Source organism: Pogoniulus pusillus, chromosome 4, assembly GCF_015220805.1.
Source record: "Pogoniulus pusillus isolate bPogPus1 chromosome 4, bPogPus1.pri, whole genome shotgun sequence".
NCBI lineage: Eukaryota > Metazoa > Chordata > Aves > Piciformes > Lybiidae > Pogoniulus > Pogoniulus pusillus.
Genome location: NC_087267.1, coordinates 32,110,608 through 32,128,567, shown reverse-complemented (window position 1 = coordinate 32,128,567; position 17,960 = coordinate 32,110,608). Strand labels below are relative to the sequence as shown.

The following is a 17,960-nucleotide window of genomic DNA, read 5'->3' as shown; positions in this document are numbered from 1 at the left end:
CTCTACTTTTACGTCAACCTTCAGTAATATATGTGTGCTAGTTTGAAGCTACCTAAAATGATTTGGTGAGAAGAACTAGATCACAGGCTGTGAAAGGAAAACAATGGTGATGTCTACTCCCCTCAGAGTCTTGCTGAAGAAGAAATTAAAACATTAGATAACATTCTTGCCATTTTTCACTCACTCTGCCTTGGGCTCTGACTGAGCTACATCTCTAACACACCTGCCACTCACCTTTGCTTCTTAACCTCTTGGCTGAACCTCTATTCTTCTTTAGGACTGGGGTAAGGTTGAGAGAGGCAGGGGGAAGGTACAGGGGTGGTTGAGAGCCTCTCCTAGGGACTCAGGTTTCTGGGAGGGGAGTTGTGTTCCTGTATTACTTTTTACCTTGTATATTTCTGTATGTAACTGTGTATACTGTAAATATCTGCTTGTATATTGTGCTAGCTGTAAATAAATAGCTCCATTTATATTCCCAGAGCTGGCTGAATCTAGTCTGGGTAATTTCTAAAGTGTGGGTGGGTGGGGAACACCCAAACCATCACAATATGATTAGCAAAAACAGTGTAAAAATGTTTTGTTCGAATTCTCTTTATTCTTCAGGTTAGAACCCAAAATGGATAGGACTTTGTACTAGATTTCTCTTTTACTGTAGTAATGAGGATTTAAAATATTTTTAAATAAAGAATATTAAAAAGTATAGACAAAAGAAGGTGAATTTTTAAAAAGATAGCACTAATGATACAATAAACAGTTAACTAACAGATATACCCAGGTTATTAAAATGTAAATGCATTTACTATGGATTAATGCAATTATGCATATTCATTCTGATATTCCCCAAAATTATTATTTATCTTAAATTTTAAAATATCCTTTGAAGTTTTAATGAGAAATCATTAAAATAATTTCAATATAGTACTGCACAGCTAAAATACAGAAGCCTTCACAGTGCACTTTTCAGATTATCTATAAAGCTTGGCAAAACTGGCAATGTAGCATACTGAGCTTAATGCAAGGTCTTATCAAGCTTTCACCACAGTGTTTAAATTCTTCAAATCAGCAACCAATTTTCTCCCAAATTTCAGAATATCTTGCAAACATTGTACAAAGCCAGTTTTGTCAATTTACAGTTTCATGTGTAACAATTCCTCAAATATTTTTTCGTGTTTAATTTTGATTAGAAAGTCCTACACAAAACAAAGGAAATGGAGCTCAAAGTACTTTTCACTTTTGAAAGGAAATAAAGAAGAAAGTGTATTTTACCTGAGTTTCCACACCTTGCTCAAGCAACCTTTTAGCTTGATTTTCCACCTCAAGCCGAGCTCTTGCAATAAAAAGCAGGTCATTTTCAATTACTTCTATTCCAGAGAGATCTATCCCTTGAGAAAGGTAATCTATAAAAGCAACAAAACATTGATAAGCATGACATAAGGTAATTAAACATTTCAAACATGCTAACAAATTTAGAGCTTAGAGTTAATTCTAAGAGACGATTTTGCATACAACACTTGATGGTAGAGCACATCAAAGTAATGTAGTATACCATAAAATCTGAAAATCAGAATTTTATTACTCAAAAAACCTGGATGTTGAATACACTGAATTTACTTCACTGCAGTTCTCTAGACCCAGACACTGCTGAAGAGATGCATAGCAAGAGTTAACAGGAATTCCACAATTTCAGTTGCAGGGCAAGAAGAGGCAAGAAGTCATCTTCTTCTCCTAAAGGATTAACCAAATAATGAAACTTTTCTAACCAGATGTCTGAATAAGGATAATTTGCTTTAAGACTTGAAATTGTAGATGTATTATACTTCATGCATTTAAATTGCACTTTTCAATACTGAAATCAAACACAAAAGAATGGCAAGAAAATAAAACTTCTTGTTTTTGCTTACAACCACAGAAACATCATAAAATTTATTATCATCACAGAAACCACCATCAGTAGGGCATCTATGGGCTACTGGACTAGCAACTGCAGCAAGAAAACCTATTCAAACTCAACTTTTGTCACTGGCTATGTGGATTTGGTCAAATCATTTCATCTGTCACTAGTAGACACTTGGAGATGAGAGCACTCTAGTAGAGGGAAGACTTAACACTTCATCTCTCTTTATCAAAGGAGGTTTGAATTTGTGATACCCTTTCTCTAGACACATTCACTTTATTTTAAAGTGGTCCCAACTATAAAGTCTGCACTTTAGACTACTTAGGCTTTTCACATGAGACAATTTTAGACATAAAGCACAACTCAGGGTGTAATAATAAGGTTTTCACACTCCCTTAGGTCCCTGAACTCAACATTCCCTTCTGTAACCTCTTTACCTGATCTTGTACTCCAGATCTAACCTAACTAACCTATCTTTGAAAAAAGAGCTGGAGGATGAACATCTCATCAAGATGCCTTTGATTTCTGAGTGATATTCATTTGGGATGCAGGCACTGTCTATTTAATTTCCTTCAGGCTAATGAAGGCCTATAGCATACACTGTGCTAGAACTCAAATCATTTGAACATCATGCACTTACAGCAATAACTATTGCATGGTTTTGCAAATCAAACTGACCATGACCACTGCTCTGAAATTCATGTTCTGGAATACAGAAAACACGACCTGACAACAGCTACTGCTTTAAGCTCCTCCAAGAAGAGAGACACTTCTTCACTTGAAACTCTGAATCACAATATAAATTAGGTGGTAATGAGATTATTAAATGGATAAAACAAACACTTCTGAACATGTGTGGGTGCCTTAGATCAGATCCACAGAGAAATCTAAAAGCATCTTAGGAAGGAGGAACCTTGAGAAACCTTCAAGTTAAACAACATTTTGGGTTTTGTCCTTCTTATCTTTCTACTCTCATTTACACATTTTTCAGCATTTTGCTCCATCAAGGAGATCATTCACGGCTTTTTTCCTGTGTGATTTGCTGCTGCTTTTTCTGTGTGATCCTGCTCTAGCAGGAGAGGTGAGACTAGATGATCCTCAGAGGTCTCTTCCAGCCCCTGCCATTCTGTGATTCTGTGGAAGAACCAATGTAACCTAACAAAGTAACAGCAAAGACAATACAACCAGTGTCAAATCCTAAGACCATGTTCCACTATTTCCATTAATAACTGGCCCACCCTGTCTTATAGTAATCTTTCTTTTATGCCCTTACAATAAGTTTATTAAGGCATAGACTTACATTCCAACTAAGATAACTGAACTCTTAGGTCTTTGCCAAGCAGCCTTTCACTTAAGTAGCCATTGGTTATTCAAAAATAACTAAAATCTAAACCTCAGATTGATTTTAGCAATCATATGTCCACAACTGAACACAAAATTCCAAGTGAGTTGCTTCATAGCTATGTAGAAAAGAACATCCTTGAACCTCCACACGAAAAACAGCACATAAAAAATTGAAACAGAAAGTTTAGAGAAATACTGCACAAAGCTTATCATGGCACGAAGGAAACTTTCTGAACAAGTGTCAAATAGGATATAGTCTAAGAAGAGACTTGTAAATGCTTCTGTCTCTATGCACCTGCATAAAATAGATCAGAGACAGGACAGCTGGGCAGCAGGACAGCTGGGCAGCAGGACAGCTCACCTCGCACTGCACAGGCTGCTAATGAAAGCCCTATATGCAAGCATGCTTACAAAGCTGCTTTTACTAGGTGTTACAGCAGCCACACTTACCCATTACTTCCCTGCAACTTTTTGCTATATCTAAGCCGCATACCTGTTGGCTACAACAACCCCATGGACAGATACAGGCTGGGGTCGGAGTGGCTGGAGAGCAGCCAGACAGAGAGGGATCTGGGGGTGCTGATTGATACCCGCCTGAACATGAGCCAGCAGTGTGCCCAGGTGGCCAAGAGAGCCAGTGGCATCCTGGCCTGCATCAGGAATGGTGTGGTCAGCAGGAGCAGGGAGGTCATTCTGCCCTTGTACTCTGCACTGCTTAGACCACACCTTGAGTACTGTGTTCAGTTCTGGGCCCCCCACTTTAGGAGGGACATTGAGATGCTTGAGCGTGTCCAGAGAAGGGCGACGAGGCTGGTGAGAGGCCTTGAGCACAGCCCTACGAGGAGAGGCTGAGGGAGATGGGATTGTTTAGCCTGGAGAAGAGGAGGCTCAGGGGTGACCTTATTGCTGTCTACAACCACCTGAGGGGTGGCTGTGGCCAAGGGGAGGTTGCTCTCTTCTCTCAGGTGGCCAGCACCAGAACAAGAGGACACAGCCTCAAGCTGCACCAGGGGAGATTTTGGCTCGAGGTGAGGAGAAAGTTCTTCACTGAGAGAGTCATTGGACACTGGAATGGGTTGCCCGGGGAGGTGGTGGAGTCGCCGTCCCTGGGGCTGTTCAAGGCAGGATTGGACGTGGCACTTGGTGCCATGGTCTAGCCTTGAGCTCTGTGGTAAAGGGTTGCACTTGATGATCTGTGAGGTCTCTTCTAACCTTGGTGATACTGTGATACTGTGATACCTACAGGTGTCCATGCTATGAACAAATTAAAATCACTATTAAACTCCCACTAACTTCAGTTACTAACTTCAGTGAGCAAGTGTCTTGAATGTGATGAGTAGCTTTCTGATTCCTTCCTCTCAGTTTCACAGATTAAGTCTATTGCCATAGTAAACTCTGAAGTAGCTTCTTGGCAACATGAGATTAAAAAGGTGCAAGTATCACCAAAGATTTACAAAACCCACAAATTCAAGATCAGCTGTGGAGTTCACTTATGTGTAAATAAGTGAAGGGTGAGTAAATATGTAACGGGTGAGTGCCAGGAGGACGGAGTCAGGCTCTTCTTGGTGATGCCCAATGACAGGACAAGAGGCAACCAGTGGAAGCTGAGGCATAGGAAGTTTCATTTAAACAACGAGGAATTTTTTCACTGTGAGGGTGACAGAACAGTGGAACAGGCTGCCCAGGGGAGTTGTGGAGTCTCCCTTTCTGGAGATATTCAAAACCCACCTGGAAACAGTGGTCTGGTACAGGTGATCCTGCTTTGGCAGCAGGGTTGGACTAGATGGTCTTTCGAGGGACCTTCCAGCCCCTGACATTGTGTGATGACATAAAATGATACACTGCAACCCCGGGCTGCTTAAAAGAAATGAAAATAGGGTTCTGAACTCCTAAATACACAGAATAATCTGCAGAAGAGAACTAAAAGAGAGACTGCTTCTCCGAGCTGTATTTTATCTCAAAAATCTAAAGTAAGCCATTTCAAGTGCTAAAAATTTAGTCCTCCTGATGACTTTAAGAAAGGAACTGAAAGACCATGCAGCTTTGACTTCTTCAAATACCTCCATCTGTGCCTCAGACTGGCAGCCACCTCCTGCTAAACTGCCAAAATCTGCAGCTTTGTTCCAAATTCCCTGCAATCCTAACAAAATACCTGCAATTCCGCAGGTCTTCGGAACAGAGGGCCTTCTTATGAGTTCAGCGGCTAGTTCAGCGGCTGCTATGGATGTTGCTACTTGCCCTTAACCTGTAGGGAATCTCTGTAACATTTTCAAAAGAATAGCAGTTTTCATAAGGACAGTAGGTCTACAGCAAAAACACCAGCAAGTGCTTTCCTGACATTCCTATCACAGTATCACACAGTATCACAGTATCATCAGGGTTGGAAGAGACCTCTCAGATCATCAAGTCCAACCCTTTACCACAGAGCTCAAGGCCAGACCATGGCACCAAGTGCCACGTCCAATCCTGCCTTGAACAGCTCCAGGGACGGCGACTCCACCACCTCCCCGGGCAGCCCATTCCAGTGTCCAATGACTCTCTCAGTGAAGAACTTTCTCCTCACCTCCAGCCTAAATTTCCCCTGGCGTAGCTTGAGGCTGTGTCCTCTCATTCTGGTGCTGGCCACCTGAGAGAAGAGAGCAACCTCCTCCTGGCCACAACCACCCCTCAGGTAGTTGTAGACAGCAATAAGGTCACCCCTGAGCCTCCTCTTCTCCAGGCTAAACAATCCCAGCTCCCTCAGCCTCTCCTCGTAGGGCTTCTGCTCGAGGCCTCTCACCAGCCTCGTATGTAAGAGAAGAAGCTGCAACACCAGCAGGATACGAAGCCTTCAATAGTTTTTATCACATAAGTAGACAACATAATATTAGAAATCTCTACCCTGGTGTATTTTCTAGTGATGCTACCTTTGCAGCCAGCATGATGAAACCAAGCAGAAGGGCGTTTGGCACGAGAGCAGTCAGATTACAGCCAAAACCATGCTGCATTTAGCATTCAGTTTGTATAAAATGTTGCAGAGAAACTCACACCTTCCAACCAGTCAGTTTCAGTTAGTAAAGAAACCGTGTCACAAGAAATATAACAAATACTCAGGTTATCATCCCAGAGACCAGCTTCAGACATTTGTGCTTCAGGCCCCTGAGAAATCATTATTCTCTTTCTTGCCATACAGTCAGCCAAAACCACTGCAGTTGTGATCAGAGGTGAGTGAGGACGACATGAACTTGAAGGCGCTTGTGTCTTCTAAGGAATTAAGCAGACACAGTGTCTCATCTCCCTGTTAGCACAGACTCTAGGGCCTGGGGTCCGCTTTAAAATGTGTTGGCTTTCCTTCTGCTTTAATCTGAAAGCAATAGAGTAAAACTAGGACTATAGTCATTTAGTCAATATAGTTTTTGTAAGCACCACCTTTACCTTAACTGATTTTAAAAGCATATATGTAACATTTTCTTAACTTTCCAAAGATTTGTGCTTTAAACAAATTAGGATTGAAGTATCTTCTAACACCACATGCCAGGGCTGGATGCACCCATGGCAGGCACAGTCCCCACACCGGTATGGCACGCAGCCTGCTGCTCCTGTTACTTCTGCTCAGTGCACCCAGGGAGGAAACTGGAGGAGGCAGCTAATGTTCTCTAGCAATTCCTGTACCTCTCATTCTTCTGATAATTCTACTTCTTTATGTACATTCATAAAAAAAGAAAAAAAGGCAAATGCTTAACTTTCCCATAGGGCGTTGGTATTGCTTCCCTTTCAACTATCACACCTTATTAAGCTTGAAAAGCACAGCTGGAAGTGACTTTTTAAGGACTTAAAAAATACAGACTTGTCTGCTGAATCATCTTCTTGAACAAAAATATTCTGTCAAGAAAGAATACATTGATCCCTAGAGATCAGTGATATTTATAATCCACTTCAGCCTAGAAAAGTGCTAGAACTTTGTATTTCTTAAAGAAAAAATATTTTTTGTCATTATAATTCCAATTTTTCTTGATTTACTAAAAACATTTCCCAGGCAGTTATGTAAGAGGAGTTTAACAGTGATAAATCTGGTATGTGCATAGCACATTACTTAGGAAAATGATACTTTGACTAACACTTAGATTTTCTTCATTTAATTAATTCAACGACACAGAATTTTTCCATTATGTGATTTAATTTTTTTACCTCAAACATTTCTCTGTGATGATATATAATGAAGATAGGGACAAACACCTCAATTAAAATTTTAGGTATTAAATTGTTTTGGGAAAAAAGGTAACGATGAATTTAGAATCCCTATGAGCTCCAGAAAAACTGCATTACGCTCTTTATTTAGACTGAGTTGATTTTGAGCCTTTGCTAGAAACCAGAGAATCAATCAGGTGCATTAATAAAAAGGAAACCAGGACAGCCAGTAACAAACCAATGTGGTAAGACTGTGTCACTTAAGAGGCTACTTGAGCCAAAAGAGAAATCCTTCTGTGCTCTGAGAGAAGTAACTTCAGCGACATTAATGGAGTGATAAAGAAAGAAATTAGAAAAGCTGAAGTGGATTCTCTAGGAGAAAACATCCAAGATCAGCACCATCCTGCTAGTAATGCATAACTAGCATGCATCCAATGACAAATTAAGCGGTGTTTCATGTAAGATTTGGGACAAGGATTAAAGGAAATAGTGTAATTTTTTAAATTCTAAATAATATCACAGAATCACAGAATTTATTTCCCTGTTTGGTAATGGTTTGGCGTTTACTTCTTTTGCATGGTTTTACTTTGCTTCTGCAGTCTTAGTTGCAGAAAATGTTGGTGATGTTTGTACCCTAAGGCTGTTCTTTTTCCACAATGAAGACAAATTGGGGAAGAAACTAGTAATTCCAAGTTCCAAAAAGTCAGCAGGCCCAAATGATATCAAGAATTCTGCTGGAATTTAGGTATGCAGAAAATGAGAGGCTACCAAAACATGACTTATTAAGAAATATTGTGGAAGACTGCTATTGTGCAAACATCATAGTGCACACAGCTCAGCATTTGCATTGAAAGTTTGTCCAGAATTTAAGCATTTGAACAAACTGGCTCTAATTGCCCATTAGAAAGAGCATACTTCTAATAAATACAAAAACAAAGAATGTCACAATGGAGTAAAACTGCTGTGTAACTATTTCTTAAAGCGGTTTTGATCACAAGCTACCTTGAACCTGTTTTCCTGTCCTTTCACTCCAGCTCAGCCTCAGGTTTTAGCACTCATAGGAATTTTTGCTGTTGAGTTAGTTTCTCCTCTCTTGGGGGAAGTCCACAGCTGCATCAGTAGAAGATCTTCATGAAACTGAATCGAAACTGCTATTTGCAATTTTTATTTCTGTTACAATAAAATAGAAGGGACTGGACAGACACGTAGCCAGGTGGGGGGTGGCCTCTTCTCCCAGGCAACCAGCAATAGAACAAGGGGACACAGTCTCAAGTTGTGCCAGGGTAGGTATAGGCTGGATATTAGGAAGAAGTTCTTCACAGAGAGAGTGATTGGCATTGGAATGGGCTGCCCAGGGAGGTGGTGGAGGCACCGTCCCTGGAGGTGTTCAAGAACAGACTGGATGAGGCACTTAGTGCCATGGTCTAGTTGACTGGATAGGGCAGGGTGATAGGTTGGACTGGATGATCTTGGAGGTCTCTTCCAACCTGGTTGATTCTATGATTCTATGATTCTATGACATTATAAAAACTTGTAAAATCTTTCCTACAAGGGAGAAGGTTTCAGTAATAACAGTCAATGTCACTCTTAAAAGGGGTTATAAAATGTTCCTTCTTTGGTCCTACCGCAGCGCCTAGACAGAAGCACAAACCTAGCAAACTGAGTGAATTGACTTGTTGGAATTGCTGAGGATCCATTTGAATTTCTTTCACTTGCTTTCAAAGTACCTCAAAGCAATTTACTTTTTCAAATGGGTCGCAAATCTATTCTAGCATGGAAACTTCCATGATCCGAAGGGAAATTGTAGTTACAACACTAGCTACTGGAAAGGACAAACAAGATCCTATTTGCCTCACTGCTACCTGAACCAACCAGGACACTGCTGGGCCTGAATACAACCATTTGTTTTGTTTTTTATCAATGCAGGTAACAACAAAACTGACACCAGTTTTAGAACAGAGCCTGAGATCCCAATAGCTCAGCAGAAACCGAAAGCTCATCTCTCAGTGAAAGCAACATAACATTTTATATCACATCTTTAAGTGAAATAAGTGAACATCATAACTTAAAGAGCAACAGTCTACCTCTCGGAGGCACTGAAATTTTCCATGCAATTGACACACAGAGCAGGTGGAGAATGGCAAGAGCAGGCATAGCTGCAGGTCTTCAAACTTGAATCTGGTGCCTCCAACAAAGAACTTTTCCCCATGTCCTGTTTTAATCAGACTAACTGTCCACATAGGCTGAAATGACTGGCATCAGGCACTGAAGTACTTGCTGAAGCAAGACTTACATTAAGCCTTTAAATCAAGTCAAAGAGATTCAACCACAGTTACTACGAAGCAGTATCTTACAGCCATCTTATATAAACTCTTCAGAAAAAATGCTTATTCCCATTAAAACTGCATAATTACAGTATCCTGTAAAACATTCAACATAGGAATGTCATTGCTTTATACTATGTGCCATATACAATATGCCATAGGTGTCAGATATACTTTAGAAAATTATTGATTTTTTTTCTTCTGCAGATATTATTAATTCATTATTAAAGAAGAAGGAAATTTTATTTTACTAAAATGCCAGATACCTACAAAATCTCTATTATCTTTCCTTCCTTTTCCTATAGAACAAGATTCCTGCAAATGTTACCTCACTCAAATAACTGAGAATAAAGTATTTTTCTGCCACTAAAATGCCATTAAGTTCTTACAAAAACTCATCTTTATTTACCAGTTTCAACTATCTTGAAAATTAGCTATTTGTATGCACAATACATAAGGTTTTGATTTTCAGCTGTTTCAGCAACATTAAATGAGGCAAAATTGTGTTGCTGGAGCCGGAAGCTGAAAGGGGCCCATGGTGCTGTATTTGTTTGTGTTCCCAGCCAGCCTGTTAACACACTCTTTCTGCTTCAGTCCAGAAAAGGAAATAGAATGTAGTAGTCAACCAGCTGCAGTTTCTGATAGATGTCCCTAGGGAAGGGAGCCATTAGAAAGAAAAACAAAGCAAGATACTTCTCATTTTTTCATATTGTGGTGGTTTGGCTGTTATCCGCCCCCCCACACTTTAGAAAGAACCCCAGCTAACTCAGCCGGGCTCTGGGAATATAAATGAAGCTATTTATTTACAGCAGCACAATATACAAGCAGCTATTTACAGTATATACAGTTATAGACAGAAATATACAAGGTAAAAAGGTAATACAGAAACACAACTCCCCTCCCAGAAACCTGAGTCCCCAGGAGGGGCTCTCAACTACCCCTGCACCTTCCCCCTGCCCCTCTCAACCTTACCCCAAATCCTAGGAAGAAAAAGAGGTTCAGCCAAGAGGTTAAGGAGTAAGGTTAGTGGCAGTGAGGTTAGGGAGATGTAGCTCAGTCTGAAGCCAAAAGCAGAGTGAGAGGATGGCGAAAAGTGTTATCTAATGTTTACTTTCTTGTTCCCATACCTCTCAGCGAGACTGTGAGGGAAGGAGACATAACCATTGTTTTCCTTTCACAGCCAATTATCTACTTTCTCTCACCAAAACATTCTAGCCTGCTTCAAACTAGCACACATATGAATCACATACCAAGACTGGTTTGGTTTTAAAGAAACGAGGTCAACAGTACCAAAACCAAACTGCTGGAAAGCATATGATTCCAAGAAAGCAAAACTTGAACCGCTCATTTAAACCAAATTATCTTCTACTGTAAAACAAATCCATCATCTACTTTGTATTATCATAGAATCACAGAATGGTTTGCATCAGAAGCAGCCTTTAAAGATCTAGTCCTGCCATGGGCAGGAACATCGTTCACCAGGTAATGCTGCTCAAAGCCTTGTCTAATGTGACTTTGAATACTTCCAATGATGACACATTTTCTTACCTGATTAAAGCTTTACTTCAGAAGAAATCCAACACACTAAAATTCAGTAAACATTAAACACTCTAAAATTAGAGATCACAGAGGTATGAAAGAATTTAACTTTTTTTTCTGGCATGTTAAGACAAAATGAGATTTTTTAGGTGTACAGGAAGATTGGAATAAAGAATGGCTCGTCATCCTGCACTTAGATTCAGCTTTTCCTCCTTCAAATTATTATTGCTTATTTTTTATAAGAATATAGTATGTCTATTGCTTTGATAACCATCTATGTCCAAACCTATCTAAAGAGGAAACTTGCCATTTCTCTCCAGACTGCACCCATAAAACTCAAAAACACACCCAAAGTTGATAGCAATACTAGAGGAGTGGCGAGGAAGATTCATTAGCTATTTTTAACATATATTAAAGCTGCATTTAAATTGTCTTGATGTTAGTTAGTTCCTACTGCTCTCTGAGCTGTAAATCAGACGCCAGGTGGGATCTGGAATCGATGGAAATGAGTTTGATAGCTATTTTTATCATCATCACTGACTTAACAATGAGCACCGTATTTCGGAGACATTCCTGTGAAAATGCCATGATTCAGAAAATAGCTTAACACACCAAGACAAACATTACTTAGTTCTAATCACAAGTTATACCACACTACTCCCACATTCACTTAGGCCTAAGGCAAGAGCTGATGAACTCCTTTAAGGTTCTCCCACCCACGCACCATTACACCTCCCCCAGTCCTCCCTCTCCCCTTTGAATGCACTCACTCAACCACTATCTACTAAATCTGATATTTTCTGGTTTGCCCACTATCTCCTGAGCTGCCTGGACTTCCAGCCTCAAAGAGGAATGGACAGCAACTCCACATCCAGCTGGTGGCTGGTCAGCCTGCTGTGGTTTGAAGTAGAACACAACTAATTCTGTTCAGTGATTTTACTTTTCAGCTCAGTCTTATCTAAGTAACTGCACTTTCTGAAATTAACAGCAGGCTTTTGCAGGCAATGTCTGCTTCTAAAACTGATAGTACTTGATGCTTACAGTTACTACCAAAAACTGGTATGCAGAAAGGCTCTTGCTTATACTTGCTCCTATGGAGACCAAGTTCACTGCTAAATCTTGTGTAACAAGTAAGGGTGCAGAAAGTAAAGGGCTGCACCTGTGGGGGTGAGCCTTTGCCCGCCTGCTTGCCCTGCCTGCAGGAACTGCCCCAGGCACTTCCAGGCCAGGCCTGTCCTGCAGCACCATGCCCATGCCCATCCCCAAGTGCCATGTCCTGCTCGCTGGCACTCCCTCAGGCGTTCAAACAGCCCACGGGAGGCTGCATCTCCGCCCACACCTCACTTTCCTCTCTCTTCAGAGATGCCACCTCAGGGCAGGAGGAGTTTCTTGCAGCAAGGGGTCCCAGTTCAGAAAATATTTCTAAACATCCCAAGAGGTGAATAATAAGCAGAGCCTCCTGAAATGGAACATCCTATTGGTATACAAAATTAAACAGGGTGAAAATAAATGTTCTCTCATACCTACAAGAGGTAATTGCACTGGAAGTATATTACAACTACATCATAAACCCATGTGAAGGAACTATGCCCTTCCAACTGTATTACTGCAATGGCTGAAGAAAATCATGTCCTTCCTGGACAAAGACAAGCACTCCTCTAAATGAAGGTATATGGCTTTGGCACTCTCCTATTTAACTAACTTAGCATTGCTACTAAATCCACAAAACAGGCAAAATAGTTATGAGTAGAGGGGACGTAAAAGATAACCTTAATTTACATGTTGGCCTGAAAACACTGGTATTTTTGGCAGCTTTTAAATATTATTAATGTTACCATTCAATAGCTAAGAACTTCCCAATATAGAGCATTATGTAAAGGTACAATGATTCAGTTTCCATCAGTATTATGCCATGTTGCAATAGACATGTGCTGTGAAAAAAGAGCAAGAAGGAAAATGGGTGATGTGTCTTACTCAAAAATAACCTTTTTCAAACACTCCAGCAGCTGCTGAGATGGCTGATTCTTCATTTAAGCAATGCCCTTAAAGGAGGGCAGAAGATATGAAGGTTCATTTCTCTGTTTCAATTCATGATGCTAATGGTTAATGACCTAATTCTTGAATACTTTTACATCTGTATAAAAGTATGCATGGACAGTTATGGACTTAAGGTGTACAAGTCTAAAACTACCTTACTTAGTCATTCCTAGCTGCATTTTGCTTTTTTTTTCAGTGAGACTATCTACATTTTAAAAGATTTTTATCACACTTTCACCCTAAAATATAAATCCAAAAATGCCAGTTTGTACATGAGGGAGCATGCATAATTTCTAATATATACTTGTAAATTCCAGGAGATAAAAGATCAGTAGTGCTACAGTGTTGTAAAATCAAATTAAAACAAATAAATCATGCTATTATACATACATACTTTCATATTTCTCTCCTTCTGGGCCTCTCCTGTCTCTTTTCAATACCCACAATTCATTCCTTTCATACCTTCAGGAAAGTATTCCTCCAAAAGCAAAAATATTTTTTCTTTAGTACCATCTATGTTAACTCCCTTGGTACTTTAGAATATGTGCAAATTTTTGTCTTTAATAAATGCAGATTTAATTCCTCCCACCTCTTTCTTGGCATACCATCAATAACTTCCTGCAATTAGTTACAGATTTTCTTGATTTTATCATCTTTAGAGTCAACAGATGTTGCACAGGCTATAATATCATACAGGTTTTATGTACCTCAGATGTTTTGTGGGAGAACAAAGTGAGCCTTCCGCTATCCAGAGTGCTCCTGTAGACTACTTAAAGGTAGCTGCGAAATTCTAAAACATCATGCAATATATATATTATCTCCTACGTTTTTTTTTTACTTTGGAGATCAGCCTGTGGTAGAAATTTGCCCAGTCTGATGCAATTCTCAACATTTCTTCCAGCAATTACAAAACTTAGCAACAGTACTAAAAAAGATGGATAAGAAAAGAATTTTGTTTGAAAGCGAAACTGAACATGAAAGTGTTCAGATTCCAAATACCTGTATTTGAAGTGAGGTTCCACAGGTGCCTTTTGACTTTCCAACAGAGATATAAAGTATTTACCTGTGACACAAAGACTGACAGCAGTTACTTCTAATGATGCTGATTAATACATTTTACCTTGTGTGATTTGGATAGTGAAATTGCAAAAAGGAACCAATTTTAAACCTTAGTGCTCTCCCTTGACAACGTTTGCTGCAATGCGCTGAAAAAAAATGAGTAACTCAGCCAATGCAATGCCCTTTAGAAAAAAGAGGATTTGTGTTTTATTTATTGAAAATGCTGGTGTACTTTCTGGATTGATAAAATGGTGAGAAAGTGAAAAACAGAAAGCATCAGAATAGCCTTTGTGTCTAACTACTCCAAATCACCAGTGAGACAGTGCTACGCTGGAGGTCAACAATAGTTAATCATTCTCAGTGTAACATTTTTTAATAACCAATCTGCCTTGGTACTTGCATCACAGCAGACTCCTGCACCATGGCAGTCCAGATACTGCAGCAGAGCTAAGAGGCAGGTGGCAGCCATTGCAGATGGAGACAGCCTAGGAACACAGTACACTGGCTGCAGCTTACAGTAAGAGTCCTCCCACTGAGTGAACTCTATTACATTACTGCTTTGTATTTCTTGTTGCTTTCTGATCCAATTAAAGTCATTGTAAGTAAATAAAAAGGCAGGATTAGCTGACTGCATTTCAGGAGACATTACGCAGATCATATTTGTAAATGAAATGGCTTATTAGGAACCTGGGAGAAGCTCATGTTAGCAGTGCCCTCAGAGAGACAGAGTCAGCCATCAGTTCGCAGTCTTGGTCCTGCCATGACCTCCTGCACAGCCACTAGTGTGCTGCTGGAACAGCTCTGATGGACCTCAGCTCCTTCCCTCTCCAACCATAAGCACTAGAGGGAAAAAGGTTCCAGGACAAGGAATTACTCATGTATAAAAATTCTAAATGTAAGAAATTTCTGTTTGTTTTACACAAAGAAACTGTAGCCTCTGCAAGGCACTGGGGATTTTTGTTGTTGTTTTGGTTTGGGTGGGTTTTTTGTTTGTTTTGGGTTTTTTTATGTTTAGGGTTTTTATGTTTATTTTTTTGTTGATTTGGGGGGATGTTTGTTTTTTGTTTGGTTGGTTTTCTTGATTGATGTTTGCATGCTGTTATAAATGAGAATTCAAGATTAAATATATTGTTTCATGAGATATTTCAGTAACTGTTGGAAGCAGTTATTACTTCCTATCTAAAGTATTTTAATTATATTACTTTATGAAATAATTTAGAGTCAATTCTAAAGTACAAATCTCTCCTGACTTCTGTTTTGCTAAAGTTTTAGATTTGTTCATGAGTTGGATGAAAACTGGACTTCAAAATGTCAAACTTTCTCAGAAAGCAACAGTTCCAAATTGCATCTAACTCTTCGAAAGAATCATTTTCATCCACAGAATTAATTGTGCCTGTTCTGACTCTGGCAAGCAGCACTAGGGATCAAGGCAAATTGCTGGAGTAAGGGAAAGCAGACAGGTCTTCAAAGGCATTCTAGGTAAGACAGAGTACTCCTTAGAAGCATCAGGCTTCAATAATAAAATTTTGCATTTGATAGCAGGAAATAGGGAAATAATTTCATTGGGTCATTTAGAGAATGCCAGTTTTCCATCTTGTTGTACGCAACCAGAACACGTTGCTTGTAAAAAGAACAGGAAAAAAAAACAAAGGGGGGGGGTATGTATCTACAAATTATTATGAGTTCTTGCACCATGTATAGGGTTAACACTCCTGGGGGAGTGACCCTGAACCTGACCCTAGGGGTCTTGGCCCCTCCTCAGGGGTGGGCCACACTCCAGGTGATGGTTAGCCCACTCCCCCCACTTCCTGCGGTATAAAAGACAGGAGTTCTCCTGTCTCTTCCTCTTTTTTCGCCCTCTTTCTCCCTACCTGCGTTCATGACCGCACACACACACTGATACTGCATACCAGCCACGAGGCAGAGACACCATCACACTACTCGGGTTGTATCCATCCCTGTTTTGTATTTTGCTGTTTTCCCTTCCTTATCCTTTGTAAACTCCCCTACCTCCAATCCCTTTTTCTAAGTTATTGTTAAACTTTTCCTTTTTTTACTTCCAAATCGAGTGAGATTGATTTATTGGGGTGTCCCTACCTTTTATCTCTCTCCCTGTCTTTTGGGGAAAGGAGGGGGAGGAGGGGGGGGGGCACTCTATAAACTCTATAAATTCTATAAATTGTCATTGGGTCTACCAAATTTATAAGAGTCTCTGGGAACTTGCATTTGAACCCAAGACACACCACAAAAAATGACAGGACAAATTTTGTATGAAGCCTGAGTAGAATGAGCTGAATGCAATTCCAACTTTAGAAACACAGTGAGATGAAAAAAACTGGAATTGAGTATCAAAGGTCCCACAGCAACTAAGAAGAGGGCTATCTGTCTGGGCTCAGATGGAATCATAGTAACAAAATGCACAACACCCCAGAGAGAGTGATTTCTCATTGGAATGGGCTGCCCGGGGAGGTGGTGGAGGCACCATCCCTGGAGGTGTTCAAGAGAAGACTGGATGAGGCACTTAGTGCCATGGTCTAGTTGATTGGATAGGGCTGGGGGATAGGTTGGACTGGATGATCTTGGAGGTCTCTTCCAACCTGGTTGATTCTATGATTCTACAATTCTATGATTCTAAGTAAAAGGAGAACAAAAAAATCAAAAAGGAACAAACATTCCTTGGTCTAATAAAGCAAAACATTTCAGAACACTTCTGCCCATGATTCACATCTTTAAGGCCTCATTTTGGGAGTCTAAGAACTGCTCTATGTACGTTCTTTATTCCATCTGTACTCTCCAAGTAATCACTTATGTTGCTGTGAGTCTCAGTCTCCCTTGCCGTTTGCCCCAAGAAAAGCTGGAAAATCTGTTACACTTGCAACAAAGAAGCAGAAAGTGGAGAGATGGAGAGAGGGACTTAATCGCTGCCTCTTCCCCTGTAAAATGGCAGAGGAGACAAACACCAGCAGCAACACTGTCAAGAATTCAGAAAATGAGTCAGTCCTCAAGAAACTGTGGCATCATTTTAACACATGTTTTACTGCATTTCTCTATTACTAAATTTCTAGAGAACCTTGGTTTGCATTCCAATGATCTTCTGAAGTCTTGAGAACTAAATAGGATCATTACATTTTCAGATTCTCAAATGTTATCCTGACATTAGCATTTAAAATTTTGGAAATATATATATATTACAAGTAGCATGAGATTTTTTGTTCCCCACTGCCACACGCTAACAATGCAGTCATGAAAGCATAGTACCAGCTGGGCCAGACCTTCAAAGGAAAAACAAAAAAGGCACAGTGTGAAAAGTCTGGGCCTGATAACAAAGGAAGCTATAACATTCCCACTTGCAAGTGATAAGATTTTATGGAGAAAGGTTAAGAAGCTGCTTTTCAGCTGCATTTTTCTCACTGCTTCATCATGAAAGTGATCACTTTGCTGTTTTTCCTCCAGCAAGGGCCTGAGAGGAATCAGACAATCCACCAGAGAGAACTGCACAGACAGCCTGCAGGCAGAAGTAAAAAAAACATCTTAAAGGGAAAAAAACAGACCACAAATTTCCCATATCTTATGTAAAGGAAAGCATATCAGAAACA

The 17,960-nt window shown here is 40.0% G+C and overlaps 1 protein-coding gene across 1 annotated transcript in view; it reads right to left on the bottom strand.

The window, feature by feature from the left end:
* The window catches only part of COG5 (component of oligomeric golgi complex 5), a 205,206-nt gene that overhangs the window by 119,949 nt on the left and 67,297 nt on the right, over nucleotides 1-17,960 (bottom strand). The window contains exon 7 of the mRNA XM_064142495.1: nucleotides 1,267-1,397. Coding sequence (XP_063998565.1) covers nucleotides 1,267-1,397 — 131 coding nt within the window. The remainder of the gene's footprint in view (nucleotides 1-1,266; nucleotides 1,398-17,960) is intronic.